At 39.1% G+C, this 14,395-nt stretch overlaps 1 protein-coding gene across 4 annotated transcripts; it reads left to right on the forward strand.

The window, feature by feature from the left end:
• Positions 1 to 1,481: 1,481 nt before the first annotated feature.
• LOC117263352 (CMP-N-acetylneuraminate-beta-galactosamide-alpha-2,3-sialyltransferase 1-like) lies at positions 1,482 to 13,694 on the forward strand. Of its 4 annotated transcripts, none has more exons than XM_033636627.2 (7): positions 1,482 to 1,587; positions 5,273 to 5,555; positions 8,860 to 9,062; positions 9,578 to 9,745; positions 11,176 to 11,215; positions 11,313 to 11,432; positions 12,774 to 13,694. In XM_033636627.2, exons 2-7 carry the CDS (start codon positions 5,313 to 5,315, stop codon positions 12,948 to 12,950), a joined length of 951 nt encoding a protein of 316 aa, XP_033492518.1. In that variant the 5' UTR covers positions 1,482 to 1,587; positions 5,273 to 5,312; the 3' UTR covers positions 12,951 to 13,694. The 4 variants fall into 4 exon arrangements, with proteins under 4 accessions (XP_033492518.1, XP_078031750.1, XP_033492519.1 ...); XM_078175624.1 differs by lacking the exon at positions 1,482 to 1,587 and adding an exon at positions 2,720 to 3,177; XM_033636628.2 differs by lacking the exon at positions 1,482 to 1,587 and adding an exon at positions 3,182 to 3,315.
• The last annotated feature ends 701 nt before the right edge of the window (positions 13,695 to 14,395 follow it).

Below are 14,395 nucleotides of genomic sequence, written 5' to 3' on the forward strand. Positions count from 1 at the left end.
GGCTCTGGGTCAGCTGGGAAAGGCTTGAGGCGAAGCAGGCTCACGGCTTATGTGTTTGTCACTTTCTTTTTCATTTTAACCCACACTATGATCTTCTCCTAACCCTAACCCTAACCAAGTGTTTTTTGTGCCTAAACCTAACCGGACCTTAACCACAGGGCATCATGATGATTTCGGTACGGACTTCGGAACAACAATTCAACCACCAAATCCTAATCAGTACATTGTCTAGTCCAAGTGGATGGTTATGCCAAATTTGAAGACATGCCCTCCAGGTGTTTTTGAGACATCCCATTCACAAGAATGAGACAGAAGGGGTCACAGTGACCTTGACCTTTGACCTATAAACAACAAATTCTAATCAGCTCATTTTTTAGTCCAAGTGGACATTTGTGTCGAATTTGAAGAAATTCACTTCAGGTCTTCTTGAGATTTCATGTTCACAAGAATGAGACAGTGAGACATGTCATAGTAACCTTGACTTTTGGACATTTGTGCCAAATTTGAGGAAATTCCTTTGAGGTGTTCTTCAGATGTCGCATTCCTGAGGACGGGACAGACGGATGGACTCACAGACAGATGACCTGAATACATATTACCTCTGGCCACAGCTGTTGCTCATGCAGAGTTATAATAAACTACCAAAACAAGACGATGCTTCAGTTACCTACTTTTGCTGAATCCGTGCTACTAGATGAAAACATTTTAACAAAAGCATTTTAAGTTTAACTTAAGTATTTGTGTATAACAATAAATATTAAGACGCTTGTTTTTTAAGAGCTGAACACAAAAACAAAGTGGTTGTGGCTGGACTAGATTAGATGCAGCCTCTCAACACAAGCAACACTCCCCAAACAGTCATCTCATTGCAACTCATATGTTGTTAAGTCTGGTTTGTGCAGAGACACACCCGCTTTAACCGGTGAGACGAGCACAGACAAAAGGAATTACAAAAACTGACATCACTTATGCAGCGTGACCAAGAGTATGGCAAGCTGATTATGAAGATTTCTGGGATTATCGTACTTCAGGCTGCCACACTCAACCTAACTTTATGTTTTTTTTTACTGAAATATTCTATTTCATTTACTAAACTAATAACTGCAAAGGAAAACAATATGTAACTTTGAACTCAAGTATTAGACTAGTAGGTTTATAATTATGTCTGTAGATTGATGTGAAATTAATAATACAGGCAAGGTGTGGGAGGTTTATTTATAGAGCACATTTCACACAGAAGGGAGATAAGGTGTTTTACATAATAAAATTTTAAACAGATACAGATAAGAAGTGTGGGCAGAGTGGGTGACAATGGACAATTTTAAAAACTTAAAATAGAAATACAAATGTTGTTGCAACATTTGTCATGTAAAATACAGACAAAGCCTGTATCACTGTGAAGCAATGCCAAGTCTTTCTGACACACCCCGTTGGCACTGATGCCGAACCGTCACCACGTCCTCCTTGGTTCTTCAGCCTGCCATTAATCAGTTCATTTCATTGTGAATATCTCACAGCTTCATCAACTGCAAGGTGTTTGTAGGATTACTTTTATTCTCTCACCTACTTGTTTTTTTCTCTCCTCAGGTAAGGGAAAAATGAAATCTATATGATATATTTCAGCTGATGGTGATGTACTGATTTATAATTGGAGAAAAAAAATGAAGGTAGCATACGATGCCTGTTGTTTTAATATGTTGAAGGCTCAAATGCTGTGATGAAGTTCTGATCTGATTCTGAATTACTGAGTTATTTCTGCGCTGTCATCGTCTAGTTTTCTGGCAAAGAGGCAACTAAAGTGTGGATTATAATTTGTAATGGAAGAAACTGGTAGAAGGTAACTTACACTTACAGTTTACATGCATGTCTGTGAAAACATGGATACGTCACACATCCCTCCGACAGCGCAGAAGATCTACACAATCAGCACAATTTCAAGGTGTACACCCAAGATTAGTGTCAACAATTAATGTCTCCCCTTCTGTTCCTGAGATATGACATTGAATAATGGCCAGAAGGGTTTTAAGCAGAATATTATGATGTCACAGTGAAGCTGACCTTTGACCTTTTGGATATAAATTGTCACCACTTCATTATTTTATCGAGTTTGACATTTGTGTAAAATTTCATAATAATTAGCAAATGAATTCTTGAGTATGGCCAAACCCTTGCTTCATGAGGTCACAGTGACCTTGACCTTCAACCTTTGACCACCAAATTCTAATCAGTTCATTGTTTCGTCCAAGTGGACGTTTGTGCTTAATTTGAAGAAATTCCCTCTCAGTGTTCTTGAGATATTGCATTAATGAAAATGAGATGCATACAAGGTCACAGTGATCCTGACCTTTGACCTATGAACACCAAATTCTAATCAGCTCATCACTAGCATCAATTCCACCAAACACTTTCAGTATGGTACCTTTGGCACCAACAGTTACCCTTCAGACATGATACCTAGACCCTAGGTCTATTTAGCATTTCCACCGCAAACATTACAATTAAATGTGGGTGGGATTGTGGTCATTCAGTGCACCATCCAGCAATGACACCACTTATCACCCACCTACAATGTGGTCTTGGGATCCTTCCCCTGATGACTTAACACCCATACACACCTGGACCCATATAACTCTAATGACACATAATGACCAGGTGGGTCAATGACTCTGTAAGGGTTCACACCCACACAGGGTTTAAAGCCTGCGACTCCGCAGCTCTCAATTAGAACTGAAGAGGTCTCTTGGATGAGAGGTGAAACATCAAGCAAGTCCAGTTGCCTACAACATAGTACTAATGATTACCATGACCTGGATGACTGAGAATCTTCACCAACATCCTCACAGCTCCACCTTTTAGTGCCAGATCTGTGCACCAGGGGTGAACAAAAATGGGGACTATCCACAACTTCTCACAGTGGAAATGGAAAAATGCATACTGAACTGAACTGAACAGGACTGCTTGGTGGAAACAAGTCTATAGAATCCAAGTGACATTTTGCTAAATTTGAGAAATTCCCTTGAGGTGTTCTTGAGATATTGTGGTCACAAGAATGAGACAGATGAGGTCACAGTCACCTTGACCTTTGGGAATTTGTGCCAAATTTGAGGAAATTCCTTTGAGGTGTTCTTCAGATGTCGCATTCCTGAGGACGGGACAGACGGATGGACTCACAGACAGGTGACCTGAATACATATTGCCTCTGGCCACAGCTGTTGCTCATGCAGAGTTATAATAAACTACCAAAACAAGACGATGCTTCAATTACCTACTTTTGCTGAATCTGTGCTACCAGATGAAAACATGTTAAAGTTTAACGTAAGTATTTGTGTATAACATTAACTATTAAGATGCTTGTGTCTAAAGAGCTGAACACAAAAACAAAGTGGTTGTGGTTGGACTAGATTAGATGCAGCCTCTCAACACAAGCAACACTCCCCAAACAGTCATCTCATTGCAACTCAAGTCTGGTTTGTGCAGAGACACACCCGCTTTAACCGGTGAGACGAGCACAGGCAAAAGTAATTAAAAAAACAGACGTCACTTATGCAACGTGACCAAGAGTATGACAAACTGATTATGAAGATTTCTGGGATTATCGTACTTCAGGCTGCCACACTCAACCTACCTTTATGTTTTTTTACTGAAATATTCTGTTTAATTTACTAAACTAATAACTGCAAAGGAAAACAATATGTAACTTAGAGCTCAAAGAGGTAGAAGTATTAGACTTGTAGGTATGTCATTATGTTTGTAACAGATTGTGAAATTGATAATACAGGTGAGGTGTGGCAGGATTATTTATAGAGCACATTTCATACACAGAGGGGAGATAAGGTGTTTTACATAATAAAAGTTTAAACAGATACAGATAAGAAGTGTGGGCAGAGTGGGCGACAATGGACAACTTAAAAAAAGAGACAAAACAACAATACAAATGTTGTTACAACCTTGGTTATGTAAAACACAGAAGAAGCCTGTATCATTATGAAGCAATGCCAAGTCTTTCTGACACACCCCGTTGGTACTGATGCCAAACTGTCAACACTTCCTCCTTGACTCTTCAACCTGCCATTAATCACCTCATTTCTTTGCTGATATCTCACGGATTCATCAGCTGCAAGGGGTTTTTCTAAATTATTTTTCTTGTCTCACCTGCCTGTTTTTTTTCCTCAGTTATCAGGTAAGAGAAAAATGAAATCTATTTCACATTTCAAGAATTATTAATTAATTAATCATTAATTTAAAAAAAACTGAAGCTAGCATACGGTGACAAAATGTAGCCTGTTGTTTTAATATGTTGAAGACTCAAATGCTGTGATGAAGTTCGATTTATTTCTGAACTGTTGTCTGGCAGAACAAGAATACTTTGTTAATGTGGTGTCGTTTTATGGCAAAGAGGCGACTAAAGTGTGGGATTTTACTTTTAATAGAAGCAATTGATAGAAGATAAAACACTTAATTGAAAATTGAATTTCTAGGCTCATTTATTAACTGAATAAAGCTAAATATTGTGGCTGTAATGCTCACAGCACCCATGATTAAATATTCTCCCTTCGGTCACACACCGTTCTGCATGTAACCTGTTGAACCAGTTAAGCTGTTTGTGAGTATTTGCCTATAGTAGAGCATATACAAATATGTATGTAAAGTTTATTGCATGATATTTCCTTTGTCTTTTTTTTTACTCTTTGTTCATTCGTGTGTCAGTTTACACCCTCATGGAGACTTATGTGTTCAAACTGTGTACATATAAACAACACATGGGACATGAATGTGTCACAGAACAGTAACAGCATCGAACACAGCAGTTAATTTGCTGCTTTATGTCATTTATTGATTTTTTTTATTGATTTTATTGTTATATTTTCATCTTTATTGTTGAACTGCTCTACAGGAGTCATATCACTTCATTAGAGTCAAACACAAGTCTCTCAAGCAGGCTGTTATTCACAACCCAACGCTGTGTGAAAAAAAAAAGTTGCTGGTTATAGATAGGAAAATACTTTGAGCTGCCCATGGGTTTTAATTCTTGTTTGATGTCTTATGTTATTTGGCTTTATATCAGGATTCCTGGGAATAACAGGTGTGGCTGCTCAAGTGACAGTGTCATGACGGATCCGTAGCTGTAAATGTCAGATGTGTTTCTATTCCAAATATCAGAGGACATACACAGCAGCCAGTCTCTTCCTCTGGCACAATGCTGTTCTCTAATGACATGTTTTTCACATTCATGAAACGACTCACCTGTGTCCCTCATGTTTTGTGTCCGCAGCTCGGCTCTGATCTTCCTCGAGGAGTGTAATGCTGCCGAGATGCTTCAATTGTTGAGGAAAAAAAAAATTATCCTCTACCTACTGTGCATCGTTGGCATTGGACTGTTCGCCAGATCTACATGGAAGCTGTCTCCATTTTCCTTTCACGGCTCAGGTCCTTGTGCCTGTTCCACATGTTTAGTGGAGGGGGATCTGAGGTTCAGGGAGCGTATGACTGCATGTCCTCAGCCCTTTCTGACAAATAACTTAACAGTCACAGAGGAAACTTTCAACTGGTGGAAGGTAAATGTCAACTTTTTTTTACAGATACAAATGTTCTGCTTCTGTTTCACTGTTAATCGTTTCAGACACTCTGATTGGTCCTGCAGCAAAATCAGGAACTGCATTAACACTGAAAACAGCAATAATCAAACAATAAATATATATATATTTTTTAAGAAAAATGTATCAGAAAAAAATGTGAAAGCAGTGGAACAGTGTGAAAAGGGTTGTTCCTAACCCCCTACCCTAACCTAACCCTAACACACCCACTGTCGGTCTGTCTACATTTATATGCAGATATGTTTATGGAGGGTGCAGCCACCAAATATACAAAAACTGTCATTTTATTCAATAACTACCATTCTCCAGCATTAAAGGAGAACATTTCCATGGCCAGAAAGTTCAATCAGTATTCATGAACATGAGCTATTTGCTCTCAAAGCCAAAAACAAGAGAAGTAAGTCTTGAACTTGTGATGTCATCAAGTATAAAGTCTCCATAGACAATGAATGAGAGACTCATTTTGTGACCCACAGAATGTTCTCAGTGCTGAAACAGAAACTGTTCTCATATATTCAGAGCATTCCCCTGGGTGCTCTCAGTTTCATCTAGAACATCTTTCACCATTCATTGTCTATGGAGCAGGTCCACACTTTATACCCTATGACATCACAAATCTGAGTTTTAGCACTCTAGTTTTTGGATTTGGGAGAGAGTTGTTCATGTTAACTAATATTTTTGGATTGTCTTAGACCATAGGAATAACATGTATGAGTTTCTAAAATGGCCGTAGTTCCCCTTTAATACCTGAAATCAACTGGACAGGACTGGAGTTGTTAAAGTTACAGTAGTGGCTGGACTGGAAGTCTAAGTGGCACATGATGCAGTTGCCTTGCAACCAAAAGACGCCTTGAAACGTTTGTTCAATCCATGTTGGCCCCTTCTGTTCTTAAGAATAGGTAATCGGGAGTAATTACAGACTTAGTCTACTGCACAAAGACTCGTACCTCATGAGATCTGGCTGTCAAGGCCTTGAAGAGTCACCTGAGATCCAGTGCCTTGAAATAAACAGCACTTTATGGACATATTACAACTGACTTGTTCTGAGTCTGAACGACTTTTGTACAGTTTCCACAAGGAATCTGCTTTGTAAAAGATTGTCATCTTACACTATGGTCCGTGCTTAGCTTTTGTTAGCCAAACATACCAGACTACAAACAGTAATCAATGCAGATCGCGTTGCTTTCATTACGTGCAAATGAAAATGTTTAAAATGGAAGGCAAAAAAAATAAAAATTTGGACCATCTTAGATGTACAAGTTTTGACACGTGACTTTTAAAAATGGGCGTAGTTAGCCTTTTAAAGGGCCAGTGTGTAATATTTGTCATGGTTTATTGTCAATCTGAATCTGAATCTGAATATTCTACCCATTAATATGTTTATACAAGTGTATAATCGCTATAAAATAAAATTTGTTTGGTTTTCGTAGCCTTATAATTATGCTTTTATATATATATATGTAGCAAGGGCCTTGCTTTAGAGAGGTCGCCATCTTGCGCTGCCATGTATGTACGGCAGACAGAGCAGACAATCCAGCCAGCCAGAGAACGCGTTTCGCGTGTATAAATTAACCAACGAAGACAGCGGAAGGAAGGAAGAAGGAGGAGGAAACAGCAGAGAGTGTTAGCAGTTCGTCGATAGAGAGTAGTGAAAAGTTTTTTTAGTTATAAAGTTTGCGAATGGACCACACTTACCACGCAACAGGAGAGAATGAACCCGAACCGTCATCTGCGAGGAAAAGAAGACGCAACTTCACTCCTTGTGATGCACTCTCTGCGGCGCTTTTCCTCCTGATGATATATCTCCCCAACGATGGTAGCAGTAGCACCGAATCCCATTCTGTGCATTCAGCCTCTCTTCTCACCCGCTCAGCATCAAACACATGGAGTTCCTCATCTGTATGCTCCGGCTAAAACAGGTATGGCTCTGGGTCTGTGTCCGCTACAAGAAACTCTTCAAAATCGCGTTCAAAGTCGTCCATTGCAGCAGAGAGGGGAGGGGGGTCCCCACTCGGTATGGTTAACAAGTGTGTGTATGAAATGTGTGTGTTACGCTAGAAGAGTCAGAGTTTGGGACGGAGTCTTTTACCCCCTGGAGTGTTACTGGAGTTTTTGGAGTGCTCAAATAAATGGGCCTTTTTCCCGAACGCTCCTCTGGTCTCCTGCTCGTGAGGGATTCATTACAATACCGTAACATGGTTTAGATTTCTAAATAAACATTCACCTCGTCGCTAGATAGACCTACTCCTGAAAAACTCGTGTGCAAGGCTTTTTGTCCCTACGAGGCCACCGTCATTTATCCGACAGGAGGTGTGAGCGAGTGAGCCCTGCAATCTAGAATTTGACCACTGATGTCACTGGTGTCAACCCATTTCACACACTGGCCCTTTAAAGCCAGTGGCTACCAGGCATTAACCAAAAGGAGAATTAATAATAGTACAAAAAAAGAAGATGAGACGGTGACTAATGCATATGGTGACGTTGTAATGTTACAACATTCAACACGTTTCACTAACAAAGCTCTAAACCTGAAGTAGCTAACTAATCTAGTGGACCGGCTCTATAGCGGATCATCCCGGAATTTTTTATGCGACAGTTGAACAATTTTGGCTTCATGTGCCACTGAGCAACTTTCATAAAAATTAACATGGGCCCCGCCTCCAACGCTGTATCCAGTTCTCTTTATACATGCATAGTTTGAACCCGCTGTACACTATCTGCTCAGCACCAAGCAGCAGAGAAGTGCTGTTGAACTCAGTGGAGTATGTTAGCATCTAATGAGATAGATATTTCTCTCGGGACAGTGGTGGGGACCAAAAATAGAGCTAAAAGAAAATGCATATTGGACTTACATTCATCAGGTGGACACAAACACACCTCAACATGAATGCTAATATTGCTGCTGGACGTAACACTGTCCTAACAAGTTCACCATGTCAACTTAAAAGGTGACAATATGTTAATTTAAAAAAAAACATCATTAAGATTTCAATCCTGGTTTGACTATACTGTGGTTACTGGTATTAACAGCAAGGTAGCCTAATATACACTGTCTAACTTGACAGCACATTGCAGTTTCTCCTCCTTGCTTAATTACTACCTGTAATATTTAAAACTGTCACTGTTAAAAAAATGCCAAAGTCATTGCATTTCCTGTGAGTGCTTCACAATAAGAGCGACCCATTATTTGCCTGTTCAGGTCTGATATATGATTGATTTGTAAACTGGTGCTGGAATAATGTTCTTTTCCTGTTCTTTGTGTCAGCGCATGCAGTCAAGAAGACCCAACTTCACTCTCTTCAAATCAGCACTGGAAGACGTATTTGACGTGGTCCCACACATTCCAAATGTTACGGTACTAGAACCCAGGCCTGACCGCTGCAGGACTTGTGCTGTGGTGGGGAATTCTGGGAATTTGCTGGGATCACACTATGGACCTCTCATAGATTTCCATGATATTGTCATAAGGTTAGTCATTACTGCTGTCTTTAGAAAACGAGCTTTAACAATGATGTTGACACAAAGACAAACTGAATATTTTTCACTTGCAGTTTAACAACAGGATTATGTCAGAGTCTAGTAAATGGGTGTACTGTGTATGAAATGCTGGAGGGCTTTTAATTTGAAATGATGACTTTTAATTTGAAACAAGACCTGGCAGCATTCACCTTACATTTCATTCACTGTACAGTTTGCATACAGTCTCTTTCAAAATAAATGCACTGCATCGAGACAACATTTGGTTTGGTTTGAGAAAAAAAGAATAGGGATTGGCTTTACAATCTTACGGCAAGGTGAAAGTCGGTGTTTGTTGGACCCATCCACCACCCCTTCCACCTGCCCCACTTGGACATCCATGGCCTTAACTTAAGTTGTTGTCCCATATCGTCCCCTCCCGTAACGTAATGTCAACATTAATCACCACACCATTTATTGTTCTTTAACTACATGATATTAAATACATATTCCCCTGTATCTTTCAGGATAAACCGCGGCCCTACCAAAGGCTATGAAGCAGATGTTGGGACTAGAACAACTCATCGTGTGATGTATCCGGAAAGCGCTGTTCCTTTGGACAACAACACTCATTTTATGATGTTTCCATTCAAGAGAAGTGATTTCCAGTGGCTCATCAACAGATTAATGCCAGGGTGGGTGTGTAAAAAAAAGCTGATATACCTATGGCAAGCAATTTTAGCATTAAATCCAACCACACCTCTATCTGTAATTACATTTTAGATATCCATAATAGCATTTCTCCTTGCTAATTATAGATATCAACAATTTGCTTGTAGAAATTAGAAAAACTTTGATTGTACTAGTCAAAAGTAAATTAAATATATCTTTAGATCCTTAAAATGTATAAGCAGCCATTATAACATTTAATAGCTAGACTGGATATGTATTGCAGATATCCCTAATTCAATTCTTTCTAGTCAAAATGAACAGTTCAGATATTCATAATACATTCTTTCGAGGACAAATTATGTCAATTTTGCCATTTATATGTGTTGAGCTTTCAGTTTTACATATCCACAATGTCATTTTTGATGTCAAGAATAAATATTCTGGTTATCAGCAATATAATTCTTACAAGGAATAATCTGTGTTTTAAATATCCAAAATGAAAAAACAAACATTCCAGATATCCATAATGTAATTTTGAATATCATAAACACATTGTAACCATTATGGATATCTACAGTTAGCATTACAACAAGGAAAAATGCAAATTTCAGATAGCTATAATTAGAATTATGGCTATTAACAACTGGATTATAGATATCTAATTCTATTGCAGCACTCTGGATATCTAAAATGACACTGTGGACATCTAAAATTGAGAGCCCAAGATCCATCCAACAAATATAAGTAAGCAAATAATTTTGCGCTTTAGCTGCTAAAGCTAATCGCTAACTTTGTCAGAGTACTTAATGCCCGCTGGACCCACTGGAGCTGTCCTTCAGTGGGGTTTAATGATGTAGCCTCCTTGAAATTTAGCCATTTTTTCCTTGACTTTGAGAAACACCATCTGTCTCAGCACTCTTACGGGATCTCGCAACAACTGATATGATTTTGTGCACAGTTAATATCAGACATTAAGCTAGCAGATAAAAATGAGCAGCAAAATAAGGTGTAAACATTCAATTTGTACTCTCTATAGTTGTATTATTTTGAGTCTGCTTTGATCCATTTGATTCACCTTGTAAATTGTCATCATTTGTTACATCTTTGGCATCATCAGGGGAAAATACTGTGCATCTCCCAACATTAGTGGTTAGTTTACCCCGTTCATTTGCCGCAAAGGCGTACAGGGGCAAGATCTCTGTTCATCCAACACATATGCTATTGTCCCCAGGGACGATGTGACACCGTTAGCCTTGACTCTCGCTTTTTAGCCTGTGCAAAATTTATGTGACACAACAGAAAAACATCGGCCACTGCAATTAGTTTATGTCGTTTTATATGCCGTTAGCAGTCAAGAAGCTGAATATTGGCTGATACTGTTATTATTACTAAATGATACTTGGTAATCAGTTGATTTTCCACTAAATGATGTAATTACTGTTACCTTCAACAGGGAAAATGGGAAGAGAAAGGCGATAGCTAACAAGAATTTGGTGAGTATGTTAAATGATTTTGAAAGGATCTAACAAATCTGATAAGTCATCCAGTAATACAGGAGTCAGTATAAAGGTTAAGTCTGATTCATAACAGGTGATGATCCTCAATCCAGCTTTCATGAAATATGTTCATGAAACCTGGCTGTTGAAGAAGGGAGCCTATCCATCCACTGGCTTCCTGACTGTGGCTCTCAGCCTGAAGATTTGTGATGAGGTGAGTACACAATATACCAACAACTCCATGTTGTTTCACTGATTGACAGCTGGTGGCAGCAGCGCACTGAGAAATAATGATGCGCCAGTGATGGCAAAGAAGAAGACGACTGCTGGGCAATAACTAAACATTAATGCAAGTTTCGAAATGTTCAAAAAATCATCAAATTAATACAAATATATTATGAGAAAAGAAATGTGTTTGTATTAGGAATAGCTCAACATTTCAGAAGCCTGCTAGCTTAGCATGTTAGCTTAGATTCGCAAGAAAAAAGTCGAGGATAAATTGTCCAAAATGCAAAGTATGCATTTGAGGTTGAGAACAACAGAATATTCAAAAGGCATATTGGTCACGCACCATCCTGTGCTGGTGTCAGACGGTGGGTCGCTGCTGCTGCTGTCTCAGTGACTGTTTAATGGTGTTCATTATGTCTTCAGTTTCTGATAATGACTTTAGCTGTTCTTTTATCTCAGACATGTATTAGGATGTTACATACCTTGACATGTTTTGGCGGAAACTTCCGCCTTCCTCAGAAGTGTCACTTGGTGGTGGTTGTGACGCGTCTTTATCAGCTGATCTGTCAGTCAGACAATCAGAAAAAGACGCGTCACAACCACCACCAAGTGACAAGGTATGTAACATCCTAATACATGTCTAAGATAAAAGAACAACTAAAGTCATTAGTCTCATTGACTGATGAACTGGTGCTGGTTGTTTATATTATTGTGGCGTATTGATTATGAATATTAATTATGAATACAGTCCATCTGATGCTGGTTTTGTTTCATCCCTGTAGCCAGTGTCTCACTATCACTATCCTCATTCATATTTTAAGAAGCTACAAATTATAGTCTGAAAAGCTGCAAATCAGAACGGAAGTGCAGAGAGTTGTTGCATAGCGATGATACACCATCTCATCTAGTTGCATTGGTGTGAAATGTTTTTTTTTTTTTAAAGATATTTTTTTGGGCATTTTTGCCTTTACAGATAGGACAGTTAAGTGTGAAGGGGGGAGAGAGAGAGGTAATGACATGCAGCAAAGGGCCACAGGCTGGAGTCGAACCCGGGCCGCTGCGGCAACAGCCTTGTACCTTGCACCTGCTCTATCCACTAAGCCACCGACTCCCCGTGTGAACTGGTTTTTTGAATGCTGCAGAACGGCACGTTGCAAGTAGTTTCCTGTTTCAACTCGTCTTTGTCGTGAATCTTTGGTCAAAACCGGGTTTTAAAGTATGCAGAAATTAAAAAAAAAAAAATAGTACATAACAAAAATGTTTATTGACAACAACCCTATAAGTAAAATCCAGCTGAGATTCATGGTAATTTTTTTTGCTTTCCCAGGTCAGCGTTTTTGGGTTTGGAGCAGACGCGGATGGAAACTGGAACCATTACTTTCAAATTTTCAAAGATAAACATTTCAAAACTGGTGGTCATCCTGGAGATTTTGAATATGGAGTTATTGAGCAATTACACGATTGGAAGGTGATCACTTTTTTTAAAGGATGGGAACGAAGATGAGGCCTTTGGCTGCCAGACCCCAACTGATGATGCACCAATGGGACCAATTTGAACAGCACCTCCTTAATGGACATGGAAAGCCTTTTTCAGACAGTGAACACGTGACATTGGCTTCACTTTGTTGGTACACTGATGTTTTCATAGGTGACTTTAAATGTTCAGGACATTTACAGACAGTACGGTGTACCTGCAGGATAGTTGCCACCTGCTGCCTGTGTGTTTTGGCATTTTGACGTTGAGGCCTTAATTTCTCCAGGTTCTCTAATGTCCCTAAATAAATCTTCCCCGTTAAGGTGGAGCTATCAGATCACTGCAAACATGGTTTTAGTGTGTGGGCATCCAAGAGATGGTGTTTTGTATTTTAGATTCCTGTGACAATGTTGACTTCATAATTTGACCTCATACTTTGTTTGGTGGATGTGGGGAGAGCTGGCAATTACTAAGCAATATATATCACAACTAATATTATTATAATTATAATAATTTACTTACCCATGCAGTTAGCATGAAAAGAAGTTTATAATTAGGATAGGATATAATTATTGTGTTCGTATTTTTGTTTTTGTATTTTTGTTGTTTATGTCTTTTGCCACTTCTAAACTGGTGCAGTGCCAAATCCAATTGTTTACTATCACAGTAAGACACTGTGTCTCTGTACAGATGTATTTATATTGTGTGTTGTTGTATGTAAATGTGAATATTTCCCTTTGGGAGACAATAAAGTCCACGATCTCTATCAGTGTATCTAAAAGAGTCCCTCCACGTGTTTTAAGACAGGTAGAAATACAACACGTTCTCATCCCAACTCATCAAGCATTGCTGCTCGGTCTGTGGACTTTTGCGTCTACATATGATGTGCTAGGCATCTTCCTGCATCTGTTGCTGACATGCAGGACGCCGTGTCAATTTACGCCTGTTACCTGCATTGTGTCACAGTTTTTTTCTTGTGTAACAAAAGCACGTGGTTAGATTTAGAATAAAACATCATGGTTTGGCTCAACATTCACACTGGAAGCAAACTGCAGGCTCCCCGGGTGAAAGTCCAAGGTTTGTTTGACCCATCCACCTCCTGAGAGAGACACTCCAGCTCCTTATATGTCATTGTTACCAGCAGCATTACAAACCAGATATATCTACACATGAATCTGAAAATTTAGAAATCTGCTAAATTATAGAAAAATTAAGAGATTAAAGACAATGACATGATTATCTTCCTTTTTTCAGTGTCACGTATCAACTGTGTTAAAGTTGTATATGCCATAAAGTAAATTACACCTTTGACACGTCTATGAACACAGGTGATGCTTCAGGCTTTTATCCTGTGACGACATGAGACAAGATTGACACCTGCTGACAGTCTCTGTACATTACAGCTACCACCGTCATGCTCACTACACTGCACCTTCTGTTGAATCATAGGGACGTCCAATTAAACCTGCTGACCA

The sequence above is a fragment of the Epinephelus lanceolatus genome, chromosome 16 (assembly GCF_041903045.1).
Source record: "Epinephelus lanceolatus isolate andai-2023 chromosome 16, ASM4190304v1, whole genome shotgun sequence".
Lineage (NCBI taxonomy): Eukaryota > Metazoa > Chordata > Actinopteri > Perciformes > Serranidae > Epinephelus > Epinephelus lanceolatus.